At 41.0% G+C, this 26212-nt stretch overlaps 1 protein-coding gene across 1 annotated transcript in view; it reads right to left on the bottom strand.

Annotated features, from left to right (window-relative positions):
- Positions 1 to 26212, bottom strand: part of LOC115478974 (solute carrier organic anion transporter family member 1A2-like) — a 221067-nt gene that overhangs the window by 110064 nt on the left and 84791 nt on the right. The window contains 1 exon segment of the mRNA XM_030216667.1: positions 18940 to 19038. Within this exon segment, the coding sequence (XP_030072527.1) occupies positions 18940 to 19038 (99 nt within the window).

Here is a 26212-nt window from a genome sequence, read left to right as displayed (position 1 = left end):
TTTTTCACCTACTCCACATAAACATCTCTTCTCCTCTGTGGCGACCTGGCATCTGCCCGACTGTTGCTGAACCCTGCCCCTCCCAGGTGCACTTTACAGGCATCTCCAGTGCCTGCAGTGATTCATTATTACTGCCTGCACCGGTCCCATAGGCTTCCATAGGCCAGGTCCTGCCTGTGCTGATGTCATTTCCTGTTTCCTGTTTGTCAGGACCCGGCCGATGGAAGCCTGCAGGGCCGGTGCTGACAGCAATAATAAATCACTGCAGGCACTGGAGACATCTGTAAGGTGCACCAGGAAGGGATGGGGTTCAGCAATGGGCGGGCAGACGCCGGGACGCCATGGAGGAGAAGAGATGTTGTTGTGGGGTGCCACCGTTGGGTGGGCCTGAGCCATGAATGGGTGGGCCCTTAGCACTCCCTCCTCCTTCCAGCACCACATCCAAAATGGTGGTGCCCTGCCCTACCCAGTGCATCCTAGGATGCGCTGGGCATGGCTTCTCTACCGTAGAAGGTGAGAAGGAAACAAGGGGAGGATCTGGAAATTGGTAATTGAGAAATGGTGGAAATCCTCCTTCCCCTATGGGCACCTAAAATGTAAATCTGGTCCTGCTGGAGGCTATCGAAAACAAACTAGCTATATCTGATATATGCTGCCGTTTTTTTCCAGAGCTTTTCGCTGCTCAGCAAAGCACAAGTGCCTTGTTTTAATACTAGCACTGCGATCAGTTTTAATAGGACCGCATTTCATCAACATATGTCATCAGTCTTGCTATTTTCAATATTTTTAGCAACCAAACGATACTTGTATTGGAGGGGGTAATATTAGATCACATCATTATACCCAGCTCCATGTAGTTTACTTGATCACTACAGTAGCAGAGAAGTGTTATTGGAACCATCAGACTCGCATGCTACCACCACATTGGCATAATATCTTAAGCCATAATATCTTCATTGATTCCGTTATGCAATTTTATATTTATTTTTTTATATGCTTTTCCCACTATATATACTTAATTTTCTATATGGAGAACTACAAATACTTAGCCCCATGTAGATTTTCTGTTTTCACCCTGGTAATTTATTTTACAGTCCAAGATTCCTTGGGATCCATTTTTGATCCAAGACAATAGGAGACTTGTCTTGCCTACATGAATTCACGTTTCACTGAAAGTTGTATCTAGGTCCGTCTCCTAAAAATATACACAATAGATAAGAATATCACCAAACACATAATTCCACATTTCCACTCCAATAGCAGTTCTTCCTACCACACAATTTGACTTTGTCGCAGGTTCAAAATGGCTGTGGTGTTTTTTCAATATTTATACTTCCTTCCTATCAGCTGTTCATTGGGGGAGCCAATCAGGTTCAAGGGTTAGACATACATAGCAAATGCTACAACAGAATTATATTAACGTCATCCAGTCAACTTTGCGATTTAAGCCCCCAGGGGACATAGCTTTTAATGAAAAAATCCAATATTGCTCTCTGTAGTTAAGTAAATTATCTATTTTGCCACCCTCCTACTCCACAGTAATATGGTCTATAATTCTCCATTGGATATCCGTTATTTTATGTCCACATTGAATCCAATGTTGTAATATTGACGCTTCAAGTTTATGATTCAGAATGCGTGATTTATGCTCCTTCAGCCTTAGTTTTATAGCCCGTTTTCTCCTGCCCACATAGATTTTATCACATGGGCATTGAATGGCATATACTGTCATTGTAGATGAACAATCCAATATCTCTCTTGACTTTATCCACCCCGTCTGTAAAGCCGGGCCAGTTAAAGCCTGAGCACACCATTGACACTTATCACAGCAAATTTGTTAAGGAGCACCCTGTTGGTCTACATAGAATCTCTTTTTCATTTTTGATAGCAATTCCCCAATATTTTTTGATCTTGTAAAGGCTATAACAATATAACATTACTAGTAAAAAAGGCCCGTTTCTGACACAAATGAAACGGGTGCTAGCAAGGTTTTCCTCGGAGTGTGTATGTTTGAGAGAGTGTATGTGAGAGTGACTGTGTGTGAGAGAGAGAGTGAATGTGCGAGTGTGTGTGTGTGTGTGTGTGTGTGTGTGTGAGAGAGAGAGTGAGTCTGGGTGTGAGTGTGTCTGTGAGAGAGAGAGAGTGTGTGTGTGAGAATAAGAGTGTGTGCAAGTGCGTATGTAAGACACAGTGTGAGAGAGAGTGTGTTTCACACAGATACAGTGTGAGCGAGAGAGTGTGTGTGTGAGACACAGACATTCTGCGAGACTGAGTGTATAAGACCAAGAGAGTGTGTCAGTGACTGTGTGACACACAGAGAGTGAATGTGATACAGTGTGAGACATAGAGTGTGTGAGAGAGTGTGTGTGAGAGTGAGAGAGAGAAAGACATTGAGTGTGTGAGAGAGAGAGTGTGTGTGTGACAGAGATACCTCCCCCCCTCTGGTGTCAGGCCCCCCTCTCACTCTCTGGTGTCTGAGCGTTACTGTGCAGGACGCTGAGCTCTGGCTGTGCTTCAAGGAACTGACCAATCCTATTTAATAGAATGCACCTCCAACATTCTGAAGCCGAGAAACCTCGTGTGGTTGGTCACTTCTGCTTGTGACGAACCCGGAAGTACGTGATGTCAATTCAGGAGATGGATACAGAGAGCAGGAATGCCTCAGCCATGCAGTCAGCTTCAGAATGCTGGAGGTGTGTTTTATTATATAGGATAGCCTTTACAAGATCAAAAAATATTGTGGGGTGATAAGTGTCAATGGTGTGCTCAGGCTTTAACTGGCCCAGCTTGTTCGGATCCACAGATGGGTCGGTGGATAAAGTCAAGGGAGATATTGGATTGTTCATCTACAATGACAATATATACCATTCAATGCCCATGTGATAAAATCTATGTGGGCAGGAGCAAATGGGCTATAAAAGTAAGGCTGAACGAGCATAAATCATACATTCTGAATCATAAACTTGAAGCGCCAATAGTACAACATTGGATTCAATGTGGACATAAAATAATGGATATCCAATGGAGAATTATAGACCATATTACTGTGGAGTAGGAGGGTGGCAAAATAGATAATTTACTTAACTACAGGGAGCAATATTGGATTTTTTCATTAAAAGCTATGTCCCCTGGGGGCTTAAATCGCAAAGTTGACTGGATGACGTTAATATAATTCTGTTGTAGCATTTGCTATGTATGTCTAACCCTTGAACCTGATTGGCTCCCCCAATGAACAGCTGATAGGAAGGAAGTATAAATATTGAAAAAATGCCGTGGCCATTTTGAACCTGCGACGAAGTCAAATTGTGTGGTAGGAAAAACTGCTATTGACGTGAAAATGTGGAATTATGTGTTTGGTGATATTCTTATCTATTGTGTATGTTTTTAGGAGATGGACCTTGATATAGCTTTCAGCGAAACGTGAATTCATGTCAACAAGACAAGACTCCTATTATTTTGGATCAAAAATAGATCCTAAGGAATCTTGGACTGTAAAATAAATCACCAGGGTGAAAACAGAAAATCTACATGGGGCTAAGTATTTGTGGTTCTTCATATAGAAAATTAAGTATATATAGTGGGAAATGTAGGAATATGTGAAAGACAAGTGCTGCATGCATTAACTATCAACAATTCTATGAGCTATGATGTCATTGGATATAGTGTAATGTCTTGTTGGTGTGTCTGAGTCACTCTAGTTGCTCTGAGAGTGAGTCAGTCTGTGTCAGCATAAGATGGTGTTAGCAATCTCTCTTCAAGCTGTATGATAACCAACTGACAGAATTTTTGTATTCAGTAGTTTTACCATGTCTACTGCAAGTATGATGTAAATAGTTATCTGAAGAAACTGTAAGTAAACATCATTTTTTAGATGGTAGCTGCACCATTACTATGTTCTCTCAAAGTGCCCCAACTGAATGAATATAACTATATTCAGTGGGAGATGAGATTTAAATGTATTATTGAAGCAAAGAAGCTAAATATATGTTTGGATCAAATAAGAAATGCTGACAATTTTGAAGAATGGAATACTGCAGACTGTTATGTCAGAAGTATGCTATATGAAGCTCTGACAGAGAAACAGGCAATATTGATTGATGGAACAGACACCTCAAAAGAAATATTGCAAAAATTGAAAACCATGTATGGTACTTCATATACAAAACAACAGCCTATATGGTTATCAGAAATAATTCAATTGAAGTTGAATGACAAGAAAAAATGTAATGATCATATAACACATTTAATGTCATTATTTAAGAAGCTAGAATTATCGGGTATACCTATCTGCGATGCTTTAAAGAGAGCTTTTATGTTTGCATCTCTGTCTAAACGTTTTGAAGTATTCAGGACAGTGAATGAAGCAATTGAAGGACAATCTTTTGAACAGGCTGTCTCTAAGCTTAGACAAGAATGTATTATAACAGAGGAGATCTGTTCACCAAGAGAGATTAACCAGAATGAAACATTTTTCTCAGCAATGCATAGTAGGAGGCGGAGCTATAATGAAAAAAGCCTGCCCAGAAACAAGCTGATTTGCTATTCATGTGGTAAAGAGGGACATGTATCAAAATACTGTAACAAGAAAAACCACACCCCTTCTAGCTCATTTATGCCAATGGAGAATAAGCATGGTCAAAGAAAAAATTATGACCATGACAACAGTAAGAATAAGAGCTGTATAATGACAGAAAAATCTTTTAATATAATGAAGAACACTTCAGATAAAAATAGTTGGATATTAGATTCTGGCAGCACAAAACATATACGTAACCAATAATAAAGAATTTTTCACAGATATGAGACCAGAAGATGGTAGTCTTCACACAGCAAATGCTGGCTCAACAATGATCAAAGGAAAAGGAAATGGACATTTAAAATGCATAGTATCAGATGGAGTCAAAAAAACTCTTGTAAAAGATGTCTTATATGTTCCACGAGCAGTTTGTAATATGCTCAGTGTATCAGCATTAGACAAGAAAGGTTTTTCAATTCATTTTGAAAATAGTAAATGTACAATTTCTGATGGTAATGAAATTTATGCTGAAGGTTATATGAATAACAATGTCTATAAGTTAAACATTACAGGTGAATCATCACATCTTATAAAAACAAAGAAGAATACAGAATGTAATCTTGAGACCTGGCATCATCGAATGGGACACAGAGATCCAAAGGTGATCTTGGAGCTGCAAAGTAAGCAACTTGCAACAGGCTTAAAAATAAGTGCCAGTAATGGTAAGATGGAAAAATGCATAGATTGTATTACTCAAAAGGGGGTAAGACCCTCATTTCCATCATATAAAGGAAAAAGAAGTAGTAAAATACTGGACTTGATACATAGTGACTTATGTGGACCATTTAATATTCCATCACTAGGGAATAACAAATATGCATTAATATTTGTGGATGATTTCTCTAGATACTGTATGGCCTATCTATTAAAAGAAAAGAATCAAGTTGCTGATATGTTAAAGAAGTTTGTAGCCTTGGTAAGCAATAAATTTGATAAAAAACCAAAGATTCTACAGACTGACAACGGTGGTGAGTTTACTTCACATACCATACAAACATTTCTAGAACAAGAAGGTATTCAGCACATAAAGACAGTTGCATATACACCAGAACAAAATTCTGTAGCTGAAAGAAAGTTCAGATCGCTTGTAGAAATGACAAGATGTATGCTATCTGATAGTCATTTTCCAAAGAGATTATGGGGAGAAGCAATTCTCACAGCAGTATACCTACAGAACAGACTACCTACAAAAGGGACTGATCGCACCCCACATGAAATGTGGCATAGTAAAAAGCCAAATCTGTCACATATAAGAATATTTGGAAGTACAGCATATGCTCATGTGCCGAAACAGAAGAGACATAAGCTGGATTCCACAACAGAAAAAGGAATTCTAGTGGGCTATGATTCAGGTCACAAAGGTTATAGAATTCTAAATCTAAACAGTGGATTTGTTGGTGTAAAACACATCACATATTTTGATGAAAATAAAAAAATTGATAAAGACTGGAAAATTCCAAATGAACTTTATCATCCAGAATATGAAAAGAAACCAATAATCAATATCCCTGTGATAATAAACACTAACATACCAGAATTGTCTGATAATAATTTTTCTGATTCTAATGAGGAACAGGAAAATGAAATAGATACAGAAAGTGTTTATACTGAAGACAGTACCACTGATGAAGGGGAAATGATTGGAGATAGAATCTCGATCTCAGATGACACGGAGAGGTCAGATCAACAAAATGTCAGACGCTCATCCAGAGAAAATCGAGGTAATCCATCCCAAAGACTATCTTATTTAACAACTTCTGATGATGCACAAGAACCTTTAACTTGGGATGAAATTGATCAAATGTCTGAAAAAGAAGCAGAAAAATGGAAAAAAGCTGCACAAGATGAAATCGACGCGTTGCATAAAAACAAAACATGGAACTTAACTGAATTACCCCATGGCAAAAAGGCCATAGGATGCAAGTGGGTATTTAAGTTGAAAAGAAATGCACAAGGACAAGTAGAAAGATATAAAGCCAGACTGGTAGCAAAAGGTTATCTTCAAAAATATGGTGAAGATTATGATGAAGTATTTGCACCAGTAGTGAAACACACAACAATCAGAACTCTCCTAAGCATAGCTGCATCAAAGAAAATGCAAGTGAAACACATAGATGTTAAAACAGCATTTCTTCATGGAGATATATCTGAAGACTTGTATATGAAACAACCAGAAGGTTTCATAGATACAAATAACAGTCATTTAGTGTGTAAACTGAACAAAGGTTTATATGGTTTAAAGCAAAGTGCAAAATGCTGGAATGAGAAAATGCATGAAATGTTAACTGATTTAGATTTTAAGCAAGGAGAAGCAGATAAATGCTTGTATACTAGACAAAAGGAAGGTCATTGTGTGTACATTTTAGCATTTGTAGATGATTTGCTTATAGCAAGTGAAAGTGAAAAAGAGTATAAAGACATTGTAAAGTGTTTAAATCAGAATGTTGAAATAACTGAACTTGGAAATGTGTCATACTATTTAGGTATGAATATTGAAAAACAGAAAGATGGTTCTTATTTAATAAGTCAGAAACAAAAGATTAATGATCTTATTGAAAGTATGGGTATGCAGGAAGCACACTCAGTAGGTTCACCTATGACCACAGATTTTCAGAGGGATGAAACTGAAAGGGAACCATTACCAGATAACATTCTATACAGATCTGCAATAGGAAAACTTTTGTATCTAACTACCACTTACAGAGTTGATATAGCGAATGCTGTAGGAATTTTAAGTAGAAGAGTGAACAAGCCTACTAAGACTGACTGGACTGCTGTAAAAAGAGTGGTAAGATATTTGAAAGGTACAATTGACTGTAAATTGGTGATTCCGGTAAATAGTAATCAGAAATTGATTTGTTACTGTGATTCTGATTGGGCTGGAGATCATTCAGATTACAAATCCACAAGTGGGTATGTGTTTATGTATGGAAAAACATCTATTTCATGGGCAAGTCATAAACAAACCATTGTAAGTTTATCATCCACAGAAGCAGAATATGTTGCTGTGTCTGAAGCATGTCGTGAACTAATGTGGATAGAAAAACTGTGTACAGATTTTGGTATAGAACAGCAGAGACCGATACAGATTTTTGAAGACAATCAAAGCTATATAAGGTTGTCAATAAATGACAGGGTACAGTCTAGAACAAAACACATTGCAACAAAATTCCATAATGTCAGAGAATTGTCAAGGCAAGGAGTAATAAGTTTGCAATATAAACAAACTGACCAAATGATTGCTGATATCTTGACGAAACCGCTAGCTGTAAGAAATTTTGAAAATCTACGAGAAAAGCTAGGACTGTATGTATATAAATAAATATATAAGAATTGAATTGTTGGACAATAATGCATGTGAAAGGGTATGTAGGAATATGTGAAAGACAAGTGCTGCATGCATTAACTGTCAACAATTCTATGAGCTATGATGTCATTGGATATAGTGTAATGTCTTGTGGGTGTGTCTGAGTCACTCTAGTTGCTCTGAGAGTGAGTCAGTCTGTGTCAGCATAAGATGGTGTTAGCAATCTCTCTTCAAGCTGTATGATAACCAACTGACAGAATTTTTGTATTCAGTAGTTTTACCATGTCTACTGCAAGTATGATGTAAATAGTTATCTGAAGAAACTGTAAGTAAACATCATTTTTTGTTTGGAAGTTAAAGAAGAGAGAGTAATTGAATCTTTTATTCAAGAGTCTGTGTGAAAGAGAGAGAGAGAGAGAGAATAAAAAATGGGAGTTAACACTTCTAAAGCTCTGCTGCGTATGGGCTAAATCTGCTGAAGTAAAAGTCTATTTTTTTCATTTCTCCCCATCAGGAAAAGCATATTATATATATATATATATATATATATATATATATATATATAATTGCGTAACGGAATCAATGAAGATTACATGCCCACCCTTAATATTGTTATGGCTTAAGATATTATGCCAATGTGGTGGTAGCATGCGAGTCTGATGGTTCCAATAGCAGTTCTCAGCTACTGTAGTGATCATGTAAACTAGAGGGAACCAGCAGTGCCATAGCGAGGGCGGCTGACACCCGGGGCGGGTCGCCGCTGCGCACCCTCCCCCCAGGTGCAGCACGGCGCCCCCCCTCGGCGAGCACCCCCCTCCGGCGCGCACCCTCCCCCCCGGAGCGCATTGTTATTACTAGAAGCGGGGGGCGGGCGGGCGGGAGGGCTGATCCGCCCCCGAGTCCACGTCGCTGGGAGCTGCGTCGGCTCCATTGGTTCCTTGCTCTCTCTGCCCCGGAACAGGAAGTAACCTGTTCCGGGGCAGAGGGAGCAAGGAATCAACGGAGACGACACCCCCCAGCGGCGTGCACCGGGGCGGACCGCCCCACCGCCCCCCTTCCTACGCCACTGGGAACCAGTCTTACTATTGACATACGTTCACAGAATCGTTGACCCCTGAAACAGGCTCACATGTTGAAACATGTGTTGGGTTCTAGATAGGTTGAATCTGTGACTACAAATAAATTTATTTTATTTATTGCATTTGTACCCCACATTTTCCCACCTATTTGCAGGCTCAATGTGGCTTACATAATACCTTCAAAGGCGTTTGCTCAGTCGGTTGATAACAAATACAGGTTGTATAGAGATCGAATGAGGTATATATGGAGGATCAGAAGGGATAAGGATTGTGTGATGTCCAGTACGATCATTAGTCATATTATGTTCCTGGGTGAAGAGGTTTTCGTGGGGTCGTTGGGATAGGCCTTTTTGAAGAGGTTGGTTTTTAGTGATTTCTTGTAGTTCAGGTGGTCATGGATTGTTTTCACCGCTTTTTTTTTGTTGTTACATTTGTACCCCGCGCTTTCCCACTCATGGCAGGCTCAATGTGGCTTACATGGGGCAATGGAGGATTAAGTGACTTGCCCAGAGTCACAAGGAGCTGCCTGTGCCTGAAGTGGGAATCGAACTCAGTTCCTCAGTTCCCCAGGACCAAAGTCCACCACCCTAACCACTAGGCCACTCCTCCACTCCACTCCACTCCATTGGGAGGCCATTCCATAGTTGTACACTTATGTAGGAGAAGCCGGATGTGTGAGTTGTTTTGTATTTCAGTCCTTTGCAATTTGGGTACTGTAGGTTTAGGTATGATCTTGACGATCCGGCTCTGTTTCTTATTGGTAGATCTATAAGGTCTACCATGTATCCTGGGACTACGCCATATATAATTTTATGGATTAAAGTGCAGTTTTTGAAGATGATCCGTTCTTTGATTAGGAGCCAGTGCAGCTTTTCTCGAAGGGGTTTTGCACTTTCAAATCGTGTTTTGCTGAATATCAATCTGGCTGCTGTATTTTGGGCGGTCTGGAGTTTTTTTGTGAGTTGTTCTTTGCATCCTGCATAGATTCCATTGCAATAGTCTGCATGACTTAGGACCACTGATTTTATTAGGTTTCGAAAGGTTTCTCTTGGGAAGAAAGGTTTTAGTCATTTGAGCTTCCACATTGAATAGAACATTTTCTTTATTACAGTGTTTACCTGGCTCTCGAGAGTAAGGTTGCGGTCGAGTGTGACGCCGAGTATTTTCAAGCTGTCTGAGGGTAGGGAGGGTGTGTCCTGGGGTATTTATGGTTGTGGGTTTGTACTTGTTGTGTTGGGAGGATAGGATGAGGCAATGTGTTTTTCAGTGTTCAGTTTCAGTTGGAATGAGTTTACCCAGGAGTCCATGATGTTCAGGCCATCGTTGATTTTATTGGTTATTTCTGTCAAGCCATGTCTGAATGGGATGTAGATTGTAATATCATCTGCGTAAATGAACGGGTTAAGGCCTCGATTGGATAAGGACTGTGCCAGTGGAATCATCATTAATCATTAATTAATTGCCCCTTAATCACTTACAGTGGAAGTTCTTTTAAAGTAGAACAGGGCCACCACCCATTGGATTTAAATATCACTCTAGAAATAATGATTAATAATCAACTTATGCATCCAACTTTTCATACATAAGCACACAACTATGGAACGCACTACCAAAAGCTGTGAAAACAACTTATGATCACCTAAACTTCCGGAAATCATTAAAAACTAACCTGTTCAGAGAGATCACGTGACGCCATGGTGCAGGGCAGACGCTGGTAAGCTCAGCTCTGTGCCCACTTAACCCAATAATCGGCTGAATTGGCGAGCCCACGGCGGAAAAAGACACAGCTTCGCACTCCTCAGCTGGGGGAATTGACTCGCGATCGGAAAGACCGAGAGAAGAAGCGGAATGGCGACAAAAACAGTCAGAAAGGAGCGAGATAGACTTAAGCAGGCTGACAACAAAATGGCCGACCAGCGTGATATCGGAGAACTTACAGCAGGCTCTGTATGGATGACGGAGATCACTGCCGAGATCACAGCGGCGGTTGAGGCGGCCCTAGATAAAAAATTACAACAACTCTATGATAGAGCGGAAGAAGCTCACGAGCGCATCGATAGCATGAGTTTGGAGCTGGACGAAGGGCTGCAGCGAGTATCGGAGGTCGAGGAGGCAGCTGAGGCCCAGAAGGAGATCACCGCGAAAATGGAGAAAAGGGTGCAGAGCCTGGAGGCTAAGCTCGACGACTTAGAGAATCGCAGCAGGCGAAATAACTTGAGGTTGGTCGGGCTCCCAGAATCACTAATAGATAAAGAATTACCAGCATTCTTGGAGGGGTGGCTGCCACAGTCCCTGCATATAGAGGATAAAATACATAATTTCTGTGTGGAGAGGGCACATAGAGTGGGGCCCATACGCCCATCAGAGACCAGGGCACGAGTGGTGATTTTGAAAATCCTCAATTTTCGACATAAGCAAGTTATATTGGAAGCGATACGAGGAGGGGGCACCCTGACTTATCAAAGTAAGAAAATCCTGTGCTTTCAGGATTATTCTCAACAGGTGCAAGCATTGAGGAAAACTTTTACGCCATTGTGCACGGACCTGTTCCAGAAAAAGATAAAGTTTGCACTGCTATACCCTGCAAGACTGCGTATCTCTATTAATGGAGTTACAAAATTTTTTGATAAAGTGGAGGCAGCGAGAGAATATGTGCAGCAACACGGGAATGCGCAGGATACGCCATGAAAATACCTAGAAGGGAGATATTGAAAGTTGGGAAGAGTGAAGATCAGTTTGCAATAAAAGTGAATAGAGCCTTGGGAGACTGGTTTGCGGACATTTGGGCTGCGCACCGGATGGCGGTTCGTGGCTGAACGAGCATATGGGATAATACCAGGTTTTGAGGTTAAGGTTTCAGTTATGTTTATAAATTGGAAGCAAGTACAGAACTATGATCCAGATTCCAGTATTCCCTTAGAGGGAAGGACAGATAAAATTGGATATAGTAACTGGGACAATTTTGATCAGAGTATGGCAAACGAACTTGGAGAGACAGCCCCAAAGACTGAAAATGTGCAGTTGAAGAGTTTAAGTAGATGAGCCGGATTGGAGTAGATCTCCGGAGTGAGCACGAGTCTGATCGAGATTATATGCAAACGTGAGAATCCGCAGTTTGCACAGTGGACTCTCTGTAAGCTCATATGCAGGAGTCTCGAGGTTGTATGTGTATATGGGATTATAAAAATGCCTAAAGTTTCTGTTGGGACTTTATTTGAAGGGGTTTATATAGTTAACTGTATCTGGAATAGGCTTCTGCCTCCCGAGAGGGAGACAGATAGCCAACGATCAGTATGATGGATAATATGAGGTAGATGAGCCTGTATAATATGCTGGGAATGAGAGGGGGAGCTGATGGGTAGGGGGGATATGTTGATTGGGAGAGTGTGGGTGTTATATCGTGATCACCATTTGGAACGGGAGGGGGGGAAGGGGAAGGGGAGCTGGGAGGAGGGAGGGATTGGGGGGGATAGGGAGGGGAAGGTCTTGGGTAGTTGAATCTCAACGGGCAATACAGTGTATACAAATGGAGGTGAGGGAGCGGATTAATGAGCATTTGTGGGGAAGAACAGCGGGAGCGGAGCTGCTGGGACGCCGGGCCTGCTGGGCACTAGACGTAGTATACTTGATAAGGCCAGCATCAACAGGTATAACGTAATGGGACTTAAAGTTTACTCCTGGAATGTGGGGGGTATATCTTCTCCTATAAAAAGAAAGAAAATACTTCATAGCCTCAAAAAGAAAGGGGCTGATGTAGTGCTCCTACAAGAAACACACTTAATGTCCCAGGAGCATGCAAAGCTTCAAACCTGGTGGGTGGGGACCATGCTAGAAGCCCCAGCGGTAGGGAAAAAAGCAGGAGTGGCGATATTATTCCATAAATCTTTGCAGGTGGTGATAGAAGAATCATGTCTTGATGAGGAAGGGAGATATATACTGGCTCAGGTAAAGGTGAATGGTAATTCATTTCTAATAGTGAATGTATATGCTCCTAACGTGTACAGTAAACAATTTTATCAGACCCTCATTAGTAAAATTCAGTGCTTTAATATACAGCATAAAATAATAGGGGGAGACTTCAATGTGGTAGCGGATCACAAGATGGATAGATCTCATACTAGTGCGGGCAAGGCTGTTGGAGCTAACAAAGGCATAAACCTGATATGTGGCGCATTGGGGGTGGTGGATGTGTGGAGGGTATTACATCCAAACCTTAAAGATTATACACATTATTCTAGAGCTCACAACACACAATCACGAATCGATTATTTGCTGATAGATGAAGAGAGTTTTGCAGAGATATTGGAGGCCGATATTGATCCGACGATAATATCGGATCATGCGGCTATATATATCAAATACAGGGATCAGCAGCTACAAAGCAAACAGTATCGCTGGATCTTCCCCCTGGATCTGTATTACGATCCAGAATTTTGGACATATATCAGGGGGAGATGGAAAGAATATACAATTCATAATGCCCCCCATGTAAACACACCGACCCTTTACTGGGAAGCGGGGAAGGCTGTATTAAGGGGTGAAATAATTGCGTTTAGTGCCAGGAAGAAGAAACAGAGAAATCAAGCAATCATAAGACTGGGGAAACAGTTAGTACATTTAAGAAGGGCATATGGGCAGCATTCTGGAGGTCGGGTCGGGGATCAACTCCTGGCCACACAAGCGTCCTTGAATGAGTTGCTGCATCAGAGAGCAAGTAAATCTGCTGTTTATTATAAATTTCAATTACATAAGTTCGGCAATAAGCCAGGGAAAATGATGGCAAGATTAGTGAAAAGAGCGAGGGGACAGAGAAGAGTGATGGCGATCAAGAATCAAGGGGGGGGCACTAGTACACACCGATGCAGAGATTCAGAAAGTGTTTCATGATTATTATGAGAGGTTGTATGCAAAGAATGATGCTGATGATCTAGACCCAGATATGTATCTTGAGAATGTCACTCTGCCTAGAATTACGAAGCAACAGAGGATGGAGCTAAACAAACAGATAGAAGTGGATGAGGTGCTTAGAGAAATCAGAGGTAGTGCACTACATAAGGCAGCTGGGTCGGATGGCTTTAGGGCAGAGCTATATAAAATACTAGGGTTAGATATAGGAGAATCCCTTGTCAATGCTTTCAACACTTCGGTTGAATCGGGGGAGCTCCCGCAGTCCTTGCGTCTTGCGGATATTATGGTTTTTCTGAAACCAGAGAAGGATCCGATATTCCCCGACTCCTATAGACCAATATCTTTAATTAGCTACGAGGCTAAATTATTGGCGAAGATACTAGCATCGAGATTGGCCAGAGTGTTATCTAAGATAGTGGCAGCCCCTCAAGTCGGGTTTGTTCAGGGGAGACAGAGTGTGAAAAATATTAGACTGATTTTAGCCACAATGGACAGGATGCGTAGGGAAGGAGGGGATTCATTATTGATTAGTTTCGATGCCGAAAAGGCATTCGATAGGGTTGAGTGGGAATTTCTATTTGCCTCACTGCGAGCGTATGGATTTGAGGGATATTTCACTCAAGCGATATCAATATTGTATAAGAATCCGGCGGCGAGAGTGTTGGTTAATGGGTCGTACTCTCAAAGTTTTGTGATTAATCGAGGAACTAGACAGGGATGCCCCCTGTCCCCATTACTTTTTGCCATCACATTGGATCCCTTGATTCGGGAAATTTTAGGGAACCCAGAGATTGAAGGAGTGAAATTGGGTAGCAGGGAATTTAAGATCTCGGCCTTTGCGGATGATCTTTTGGTCCATCTGGCTCGACCTGAGCAGTCATTGATGGTGTTGATGGAGGTTTTTGCCGAATATGGGGCTTTTTCAGGATTCAAATTGAACACCCAGAAGTCGGAGGGATTGCCCACCTCTAATATAGTAAGAGAGCAATGGAGAGGAGAGTTCCCGTTGAGATGGGCGGATAATGAGTTTAAATATCTGGGTATCATTCTAACAGGGGATTTGAGTCGATTATATAGAAGGAATGTGGATGAACTGTTACATCATACGAAACACCAGTTGACTTTGTGGGAGGGATTGCCTCTATCGTTGAGCGGTAGGGTAGGGCTGTTTGCCATGATGATTTTTCCAAAATGGCTATATGTTCTGCGACAGCTGCCAATTCTGTTACTAACAAAAGATCTTAAGAAACTCCGTAGGATGGTGTCCCGGTTCTGCTGGGGAGGGAAGAAGGCTAAAGTTAAGTTGGAATTTTTGTATGGGAGAAGAGCAGAGGGGGGCCTCGGATTGCCAGACATTAAACAATATAACTGGGCCTGTTTGTCGAGACATTTGGCAGACTGGATATTAGAAACAGAGGAGTATACAGCATGGAGCTATGAGAAAGAATTGTTCAGGCCATATCATCCGTATTATATGCTGCATGCTAAGAGTGAAGTGCTCCCTAAGGGGTGGAGCCAGCACGTATTATTACAACCCATGAGACGTACATGGCAGTATATATTGCAACGTTTGAATAAGAACCCATATAGTACGGATATGCTTCCGTTAGCGGGGAATGCGGACTTTGGGCAAGGGGGGAACCAAAAGAGGTTAATGAGCTGGACACGGGAAGGAGTAGTGTTGGTGGCGGATGTGATACAGGATTCGGGGGAGATAATCACTCGGGAGGCCCTAGTAAATATGGTGGGAACTGAGCATGTGAGTTGGTATGACTATCTTCAGCTCCATATCTATATATCGCACTTGCAAAGGAACAAGTGTGATAGAGGGATATATGATTTATTGTTGAACTTATTCTTGCCTCCGGGCAGAGAGCAGACCTCGGTGTCTGTGCTTTATAGACAACTGGGTATGGTAATGGTGCAGCGAGATTACGGAGAGGTGGCCAGGAGGTGGTCAGCAGATATGAGGGTGGAGATTAGGAGCAGTGACATTGCCCAGTTTCTGAAGGAGATTGCATACAAGGTGACCAGTGCTAGACACAGGGAGATACAATTTAGGATAATCTTGAGAGGGCATTTCTCCCCCATACAGGCATACTATACTGGAAATATACAAGAGCCTAAGTGTATTAAATGTAATTTTCAGAGAGCGTCCCTATATCATATGCTATGGGAATGTCCTGAAATTGGGAAGTTTTGGGGTAAGATTATGGAATTCTGTGAGTCCCTGTTATATAAAAAGATAAGTTTGCTGCCACGAAGCATAGTGCTAGGACTAGGTGGGAGTGGGAAAGACTTGAGACCTATGGAGAGATTATTCCTCTATAAGGCTATTTTGATTGGGAAACAAAGCATATTGCAACATTGGACCCAGGACGTGGGGCCCTCATACTGGCTATGGAGAAATATGTTACATTCACTGGTGACAATGGAGGCACGAAGTGTGCACAATAGTCCAAAAGTAGACGCCGCTTTTGGGAGGTCTGGGAACCATACGTGCAGGCGCTCTCGGGTAGAGCTCGTAGCTTATTGATCAACTCACTACATGATAGGTTAGAGCCGGTTGAGTGGAGGTAAACGTAACAAGATATCTGGGTGGGAGGGTAGGAAGGGGTAGGGAGGACTGGGGAAGGGGGGGAGGGATTGGGGGGGGGGGAAAGGAGGGGGAATAAAGGTTAATATGGTTTGCATACAATGGTGGTTAGCATTCTGGAATGTTTTTGGAGTATCTGCCATGATAATGTAAATGTGTTATTTAAGGTTTAATGTTTGTATGATCTTTAATACAAATGATTAAATATAGAAGGAGGTACTATAGGTACGGGGCTATCAGACACAAGGCCCTTTGCCCTCGCAATGTACTGATTTGATTTGTCGTGGAGATTTTGTCATAGATTTTTCTATGTATTAGAAATGTTCCTTCTATGTTCACTTTGTAAAACTTAATAAACAGATTTAAATATAAAAACTAACCTGTTCAAAAAGGCATACCCTACCGACCCAACTTAAATGCCTGAACCCTGCAACACAACGAAACCAAAGCTCGTAATGGACATAAAATAACTCTTCCTCTCCATGATTCCCTAATGTGTCTGTTACACATGAACCTTATTATACCACAATATCACAATGTATTTGTTCATGCCGGAATGGGCGAATGTCTTTACAGTACTATCGTAAGCCACATTGAGCCTGCAAATAGGTGGGAAAGTGTGGGATACAAATGTAACAAATAAATAAATAAATCATCATGTTGAAGAATATTGATGATAATGGTGATCCTTGAGGTACTCCGCAGACATCTTTCCACGGTGGTGATATGTTTTAGTTTGATATTACTTGATAAGTTCTAGTGGTTAGAAAGCCTTTGATCCAGTCAAGTACATTTCCTTCAATCCCGAAGTGGCCAAGTAGTCTTAGTAGTATGTTGTGGTTTACCATGTCGAATGCACTCGACATGTCGAACTGGAGGAGGAGTATGCTTTTACCTATGGCTATCTCCTGTTTGAATTTGGCCAGGAGGGTGACTAGGACAGTTTTGGTACTATGGTGGGATCAGAATCCTGATTGTGAGTTATGTAGTATTGAGAACTTGTCCTAGATGTCTAGGTCCTAGATGTTTCAACCCTTGAAAATCCTTATCGTTTTTGACCTCACTTTCTTGTTGATAGCTGTATCCCAGTCATGAAACTCTTCAGACTATATTTCAGAGATAGCAAGAATATCTAGACCTGCATCCGCCATTTGGGCTTGCAAGCCTAGAACTCTATATAACCTAGGCTGTGACTTTTTTTGTGCTCAAGGCATTCCCTTTCTTCCCTCTGCATATGCATATACTTGCCTCCTTATCACTCTGAGTATTTTTTTAAAATCACTAACTTTGTTCAGGAGGACACGATTTAATTAGTTTCCATCTACCCCCTCTCTCCCTCCAATATGCTTTTTTCATCTTTATTTAAATTTTTCCATTTACTTCTGGCATTGTATGATCTGAACTGTTCAGCTAGAATCTTGGCTCATCTCTCAGATAGCGGCAGTCTTTCTCTACTGTAAAATCCTACATCCTTTCACATATAGCAAAACTGATTCATTGTGCCAACCATTTTGATCATGTTACTCCTTACCTCCTTGCAAACCAGCCTTCCAGTATCATATAATTTTTTCTTGTTTAAATCTCTTTATTAGTACAGTCAATAAACGAACAAGAAACAACAAAAGAAGTCAAGCAGCACTGGTAACAATGATACATCAATCAAGCAAAAACACAGAGGAGCTTTGTGTCTGATAGCCCCTCTGTAATACAAAGAACATCTGTCCCCAAACAAATTCAACACCCCAACCATTCACCCCCCTACAAAAAAAAATACAAATTATACAAAATTACAAAGTATTCAAAATCAGTCAGCAGGCTTTGGGAGAATGGGAATGTGTATAGGGATCCCACACAGCTAAGAACTACTTTTTACATTTTAAGGACACTCCTAGTATCATATAATTTTTAAGATATTGCAATCTGGTCAGCCCTCTCTTTTTCTAATGTCTTGAGCTCTTTGTTCACATCATTATCAGATGATAATCTCCTAGCAGTGAAGGTACCTGCTTGAGCTTGTCTGGAAGGTACTCGCACCTCTGCTTTCTACATCTTGGACCCATTTCTTCGGAATGCTATTCCTCCTTACCTCTGAATAGAGTTTTCCTTTAAAATGTTTAAGGCTGCCTCCTTCTTTTCACAAATGTATGAGATCTAAGTGGTGTCCTCAGGTGCACTGAGGCTGGCAACTGAAGCAAGTGCATTTCTGTTTCTGATTTCTTCAGTTGGTCTCACCTTTTTCTCTTCTTCTGCCTTCTTGATCTAATATATATTAATGTTGGATTATTTTATGTAAATGGTTCTGATGCTCACTGTAAAGGTAGGGGGTGGTATAGTAAATACTGCAATAAACAGACACAAATTGAAAACCCATCTTCTTTAAATCAGCATTTCAACCATGTATGGAGAATTCTAGTGTAATATAGCCTACCCATCCCCTTACTGTATACACAAAGTATTTAAAATATTCTGTTACCTAGATTTATGGATCCAATGTCGACATACAGTTTTGCACAAAATGCAGCCAGGAAAGAACCAAACAAGGGACCTATTATTGCCACAGTCTGTATACAACCTGAAAAACAGCATAGTTCATGTAAATGCAGATTCAATATGTAATAGTAGCATTTACTCAAGTTTATGTAGATTTGATATACTGTACCAGGAGCAAGCCTTCTAGGTGTTTTACAATAATAAGAGAATTATAAATTAGGTACTTACCATTGGAAGGGTCAAAGAAAAATCAAATGGTTTGTGGTTTGTAAATGGGAGTGGGAGGGAGGAGATATGACCACGATTGTAGTTCATATAAAAAGTTCAATAACAACAGCAATGGGAAACACCTGCAGTCTGGAGCAGCTTTTGGATCATTAAATTACATGATAATCATTTTGCAAATCTTTATATTAGGTTTTAGGAATATAGGAAAGTTTGGTACGGGTAATTGGATTATGGTTATTTTTATAGTTACTTATATTTGATGTACCAACTTTCTTAAACAAAAAAGTGGTTTACAATTTAAAAAAATAAAATGGAATCAGAAAGCAACTCCATAAAAAACTATAGGAAAGAAAGAGATTTTGATACATATATACATATGAATGCACGACTTTTGTCCTACTTGTCATCATCGTTTAAAAAAAAATTTTTTTTAATGATTTTTATTATTCCTTTTATTTCTGATTATTTTTTTATCCATTTAAAATAAATATGTATGTAAACTATATCTTATTTTTATGTATCTGCTTAGACTCCTGAGGCAGGCCCTAGGATGACACACTGCTATGTCGAGTCTTCCATCAATAAATATTGTTTAATCAAGAGCTTGAAGTGTCCTAGAGTCATCCCTTGAGTGCCTGGTCCACTTCCCACTGTTTTTGCCACCACATATGGTGCACAGGTATGCCCACCTATGTCTCTGATTGACCTGGCATAAATGGTCATGCCTACATTTAGGCGTGCCAATTTATTTATTTATTCATTATACAATAATGAATTGTTTCAAAGTGGCTTACACTAAGGTTACAAGCAGGGGGTTAATAGAGTTGATAGTTTGTTTTACGGAGTATAGGGTAGGAGCAAGTGTGATTAAATTCCATACTGAGTGATTTATTCTGTGGGAGAGTGATATGGAGTAACTAGTAATAGTGAGTGATTGCGCTGATTGATCCCATGGAACGCTGGTAGAGGTGTTCGGTTCAATTTCATGGTGAGGGGTAAGTTTGGGTTTATAGTAGTATTCTATAATGGCAACTTGCTGCACAGATAGGCATTCACACTTGGTGCACAGAATAGGCGTTCACATCCTAATTCTATAAAAGTCGCCAAAATTGTGCATGCAAATTTGAGTGTGCATTCAATTTATGTGCACAATTTAATCAAAATAATGAACTAATTAGAGCCAATAACTGGCTTTTTAACAAGCAATTATTAGCACTAATTAGATTTAATTGGAATTTACATGCATAAATGTAGGCGTGGGATCCGTACCTAAATTTTACATGTGAGTAAAAAAGGGGGCACAGAAATGGAAGGGTCATAGACAGAACGGGAACATTCCTAGCATTTATGTGCATTGTTATAGAATAAGAGAGGATAGGCATGTATATTTGCACCATGTTTCAGTTGGTTCAAATGGCCGTGCCTAAGGTTAGGCACAATTCCCGGGCGTAAGCACTATTCTATGAACTGCACCTAACTTTAAGCGTGGCTTATAGAATAGTGCTTTTTTCAGTGCTGATTTTTTCAGCAACATATATAGAATTCACCCCTCAGTGTGCAGCATTGGCATGCCTGACTGGAGGCACCAAGTTATAGAATTACCCCAAACTGCTTAGATTTTTTAAGGGGGGGAAATTATCAGTGTGTGCTATTGTTAAGTCAGGTTATTTTACTATAGGGTCCCATTATATGCAGTGAGACCATGTGCTAAAATAACTCGACTTGTGGTAAAATAACCCAACAACATATGTACAGTTCTTTTGCCTGATTTGTTCTGCCTTAATTGCTATTGCCTATGCATAGTTTGTGTTATAAAACATTAAACATTAACGGCCTAATTCTACATATGGCACTCAAAATTGCACGCACAAATATGGGTGCATACCCAATTTGCATGCACAATTTAATTGATTAAGGAGCCAATTGGCACCAATAATTGGATGGTAATAATCAATTATCGGTACAAATTGGCATTAAAATGTGTGCATGCATTTTTAGGTGCCAAGATTCATGCATAAATTTTACACGCAGATCTGAAAGGGGGCATGGCCATGGGCAGATCAGAGGTATTCCTGGAATTTATGCGTAGTTTTATAGAATAAGGGCGTTCTGCACGTAATTTTGGCGTGAGAATTTTCACAAGGTTTTACTTGGCACAAATCCTCACTCCCAAAATTGGGTGCGGATCTTGACACCAAACACTATTCTATAAACAGTGTCCATCTCTGAGCACCATTTATAGAATAGAGCTTAGCGCTGATTTTTATCAGCATTCAAATTTGGCCGCCATTTATAAAATTGAGTCCCATATGAAAGAAAAAAAGCAGTGGCATCTGTTATTTAAGGCACAACTAGTTTGGATGATATATTTACATTCTGTGTTCAGACAGCATTAATTTGGATTTTCAAGGGTTGTTTGTCTTATTCCCCAGCCCCATGAACACAAATATTAAAAACAAACTATTTTTGCCTACCATACCTCATCTAAATCAACAGGTGAAGACATACTGCAATAGTGAAATCATTAGATTTTATGGGTTTAGTGTGGCAACACTAAAGGGAACATGAGTTGAAAGTAATGCTATTGAGTTACCAGGTGCTAATAGTGGAGGAATGGCCAGTAGTAAAAAAGATGGGATGATGCCCCTGTAGAAGACTCTGCTGAGACCTCATTTGAATATTGTAAACAATTCTGGAGACCACACCTTCAAAAAAATACAAACAGGATAGAGTCGGTCCAGAGGGTGGCTACTAAAATGGTCAGTGGTCTTTGTCACAAAACGTATGGGGACATACTTAAAGATCTCAATATATATACTTCGGAAGAAAGATGGGAGAGGGGAGATATATTAGAGATGCTTAAGAACCTACATGGCATAAATGCATAGGAGGCAAGTTTCTTTCAACTGAAAGGAAGCTCTGCAATGAGGGGGTACAGAATGAAGGTGAAAGGGGATAGACTCAAAAGTAACTAGAGGAAATATGTCTTCACAGAAAGGGTGGTGAATTCATGGAATGGCCTTCCAGTGGAGGTGGTAGAGATGAAAACTTGGGACAAGTGCATAGGATTTCTAATGGAGTGATAGAGAGAGTAGATGGCATGGATAAGCAGACTGGATAGACCAGATGGTATTTATCTGCCTTCATTTTTTCTCTGTTTCTAATACTCATGTCACAAATAACTATTTTTTTTTTGCCAAAATGGATATTATAATCACTTTTTATAGAAGCTTCAAATAGGAATAGAATCCACTGGGCCAATATTCAAAGGGATTTATACATTGGCTGCTGGGTGACTAATACATAAATCCTTTATCTGTGTATAATCAAAAAATATATGGCTAATATTGGACAATTGAAATCACTAGTCTGGAATCAAGTGCCTTGGGAAATAAGATCAAATTCTGATTTAGTTTCTGCTTATCTGTGGGTGTGTATAGGGGCAGGGTGGGGATGGGCTTAAAAATTATTTGGACAGTGGTTGCAACCCTGTTTCTCCCAAGCAGGCGTAAATGTGTGCAGCTTCAATCTAGCTGTGATTACTACTGGTTTACCCCTAATATTTTATAAAGGCTCATAGGCACCTAGTGTCTTTATAAAATAAGCTAGAAATAGATGCTTTCTTGCCCTCTCACCATAGGGGACCTGTTATAATATTAGGCCTAAACTAAACAGATACTTCTGACACAGAAGTAGCCTAATGGTGATAGCACTCTCTACTAACCAGGAAAGCCCAGTTCAAATCCTGCTGCTTTTCCTTATGATCTTGGGCAAGTCACTTAACTCTCCATTGCCTCAGGTAAAACTTAGAATGTGAGACTTCTAAGGACAGGAAATACCTAGTGGAGGAGTAGGCTAATGGCTGGTGCAGTGGGTGGGCTAAGAACCTGGGGAATTGGGGTCAATTCCTATTAAGTCACCTTGTGGTTCTGTGCATGTCACTTAACCCTCCATTGACCCAGGTACTAAAACTTAGATTGTGAGCCCACTAGGAACAGAGAAAGTACCTGCATAAAATAAAAATGTAAACCGCTTTGGTTGTACCACAGAAAGATAGTATTTCAAATCCATGACCCCTTTACTCTTCCCCCCCCCCCCTCCCTTTTCCTTAATGTAACTCACCTTGGGCTGCTACTGAAAAAGTGTGAGCTAAACCTCAATAAATAAATATGTATATTCAGAACTGCTACCTACAGTGGTGGAAATAAGTATTTGATCCCTTGCTGATTTTGTAAGTTTGCCCACTGACAAAGACATGAGCAGCCCATAATTGAAGGGTAGGTTATTGGTAACAGTGAGAGATAGCACATCACAAATTAAATCCGGAAAATCACATTGTGGAAAGTATATGAATTTATTTGCATTCTGCAGAGGGAAATAAGTATTTGATCCCCCACCAACCAGTAAGAGATCTGGCCCCTACAGACCAGGTAGATGCTCCAAATCAACTCGTTACCTGCATGACAGACAGCTGTCGGCAATGGTCACCTGTATGAAAGACACCTGTCCACAGACTCAGTGAATCAGTCAGACTCTAACCTCTACAAAATGGCCAAGAGCAAGGAGCTGTCTAAGGATGTCAGGGACAAGATCATACACCTGCACAAGGCTGGAATGGGCTACAAAACCATCAGTAAGACGCTGGGCGAGAAGGAGACAACTGTTGGTGCCATAGTAAGAAAATGGAAGAAGTACAAAATGACTGTCAATCGACAAAGATCTGGGGCTCCACGCAAAATCTCACCTCGTGGGGTATCCTTGATCATGAGGAAGGTTAGAAATCAGCCTACAACTACAAGGGGGGAACTTGTCAATGATCTCAAGGCAGCTGGGACCACTGTCACCACGAAAACCATTGGTAACACATTACGACATAACGGATTGCAATCCTGCAGTGCCCGCAAGGTCCCCCTGCTCCGGAAGGCACATGTGACGGCCCGTCTGAAGTTTGCCAGTGAACACCTGGATGATGCCGAGAGTGATTGGGAGAAGGTGCTGTGGTCAGATGAGACAAAAATTGAGCTCTTTGGCATGAACTCAACTCGCCGTGTTTGGAGGAAGAGAAATGCTGCCTATGACCCAAAGAACACCGTCCCCACTGTCAAGCATGGAGGTGGAAATGTTATGTTTTGGGGGTGTTTCTCTGCTAAGGGCACAGGACTACTTCACCGCATCAATGGGAGAATGGATGGGGCCATGTACCGTACAATTCTGAGTGACAACCTCCTTCCCTCCGCCAGGGCCTTAAAAATGGGTCGTGGCTGGGTCTTCCAGCACGACAATGACCCAAAACATACAGCCAAGGCAACAAAGGAGTGGCTCAGGAAGAAGCACATTAGGGTCATGGAGTGGCCTAGCCAGTCACCAGACCTTAATCCCATTGAAAACTTATGGAGGGAGCTGAAGCTGCGAGTTGCCAAGCGACAGCCCAGAACTCTTAATGATTTAGAGATGATCTGCAAAGAGGAGTGGACCAAAATTCCTCCTGACATGTGTGCAAACCTCATCATCAACTACAGAAGACGTCTGACCGCTGTGCTTGCCAACAAGGGTTTTGCCACCAAATATTAGGTCTTGTTTGCCAGAGGGATTAAATACTTATTTCCCTCTGCAGAATGCAAATAAATTCATATACTTTCCACAATGCGATTTTCCGGATTTAATTTGTGATGTGCTATCTCTCACTGTTACCAATAACCTACCCTTCAATTATGGGCTGCTCATGTCTTTGTCAGTGGGCAAACTTACAAAATCAGCAAGGGATCAAATACTTATTTCCACCACTGTATATGGAGGACAGCCCCGAATATACAGATTAAGCTAAACAGGCAGCCCGGCACTCACAATTTTCTTAGCCACGTGGAGGATAATTTTATAAAAGGTCACAAAGGTGCACCTAACACAGTTTGAAAAAGTATACCGTGAGGGGTGCACTCAGGCATCCTGCGGAAACTTCCAAATTAGTGCACACTAAAAAATATTTTAAATTTTTTTTGAGGTGGGGGGCATGTCAGGGGCAGACAGTGTGTGCACTAACTGGTTAGTACAGGAATACTGCATGAGCCCTTACTGCCTACAAAATGGGTGGCGAAAAATGCTCACACGGTAAAATTGTTTTAATGGTCACATGCTAGTGGCAACAGAGCATGACCATTACAAAATACAAAAAGCCATTTTTACAGCTGTATAATAATAATGGCCTTAGCATGTGGGAAAAACCCATGTAAGGGTGTGCAAAGGCCACTTTTTGCTGTAGCTTAGTAAAGGACCCCTTAAATTGAAGGGCGAAATAAGTATTTGATCCCTTGCTGATTTTGTAAGTTTGCCCACTGACAAAGACATGAGCAGCCCATAATTGAAGGGTAGGTTATTGGTAACAGTGAGACATAGCACATCACAAATTAAATCCGGAAAATCACATTGTGGAAAGTATATGAATTTATTTGCATTCTGCAGAGGGAAATAAGTATTTAATCCCTCTGGCAAACAAGACCTAATACTTGGTGGCAAAACCCTTGTTGGCAAGCACAGCGGTCAGACGTCTTCTGTAGTTGATGATGAGGTTTGCACACATGTCAGGAGGAATTTTGGTCCACTCCTCTTTGCAGATCATCTCTAAATCATTAAGAGTTCTGGGCTGTCGCTTGGCAACTCGCAGCTTCAGCTCCCTCCATAAGTTTTCAATGGGATTAAGGTCTGGTGACTGGCTAGGCCACTCCATGACCCTAATGTGCTTCTTCCTGAGCCACTCCTTTGTTGCCTTGGCTGTATGTTTTGGGTCATTGTCGTGCTGGAAGACCCAGCCACGACCCATTTTTAAGGCCCTGGCGGAGGGAAGGAGGTTGTCACTCAGAATTGTACGGTACATGGCCCCATCCATTCTCCCATTGATGCGGTGAAGTAGTCCTGTGCCCTTAGCAGAGAAACACCCCCAAAACATAACATTTCCACCTCCATGCTTGACAGTGGGGACGGTGTTCTTTGGGTCATAGGCAGCATTTCTCTTCCTCCAAACACGGCGAGTTGAG

The sequence above is a fragment of the Microcaecilia unicolor genome, chromosome 10 (genome assembly GCF_901765095.1).
Source record: "Microcaecilia unicolor chromosome 10, aMicUni1.1, whole genome shotgun sequence".
Classification (NCBI taxonomy): Eukaryota; Metazoa; Chordata; class Amphibia; order Gymnophiona; family Siphonopidae; genus Microcaecilia; species Microcaecilia unicolor.
Note: the sequence above shows the minus strand (reverse complement) of the source record. Positions and strands in the feature narration are given on the sequence as shown.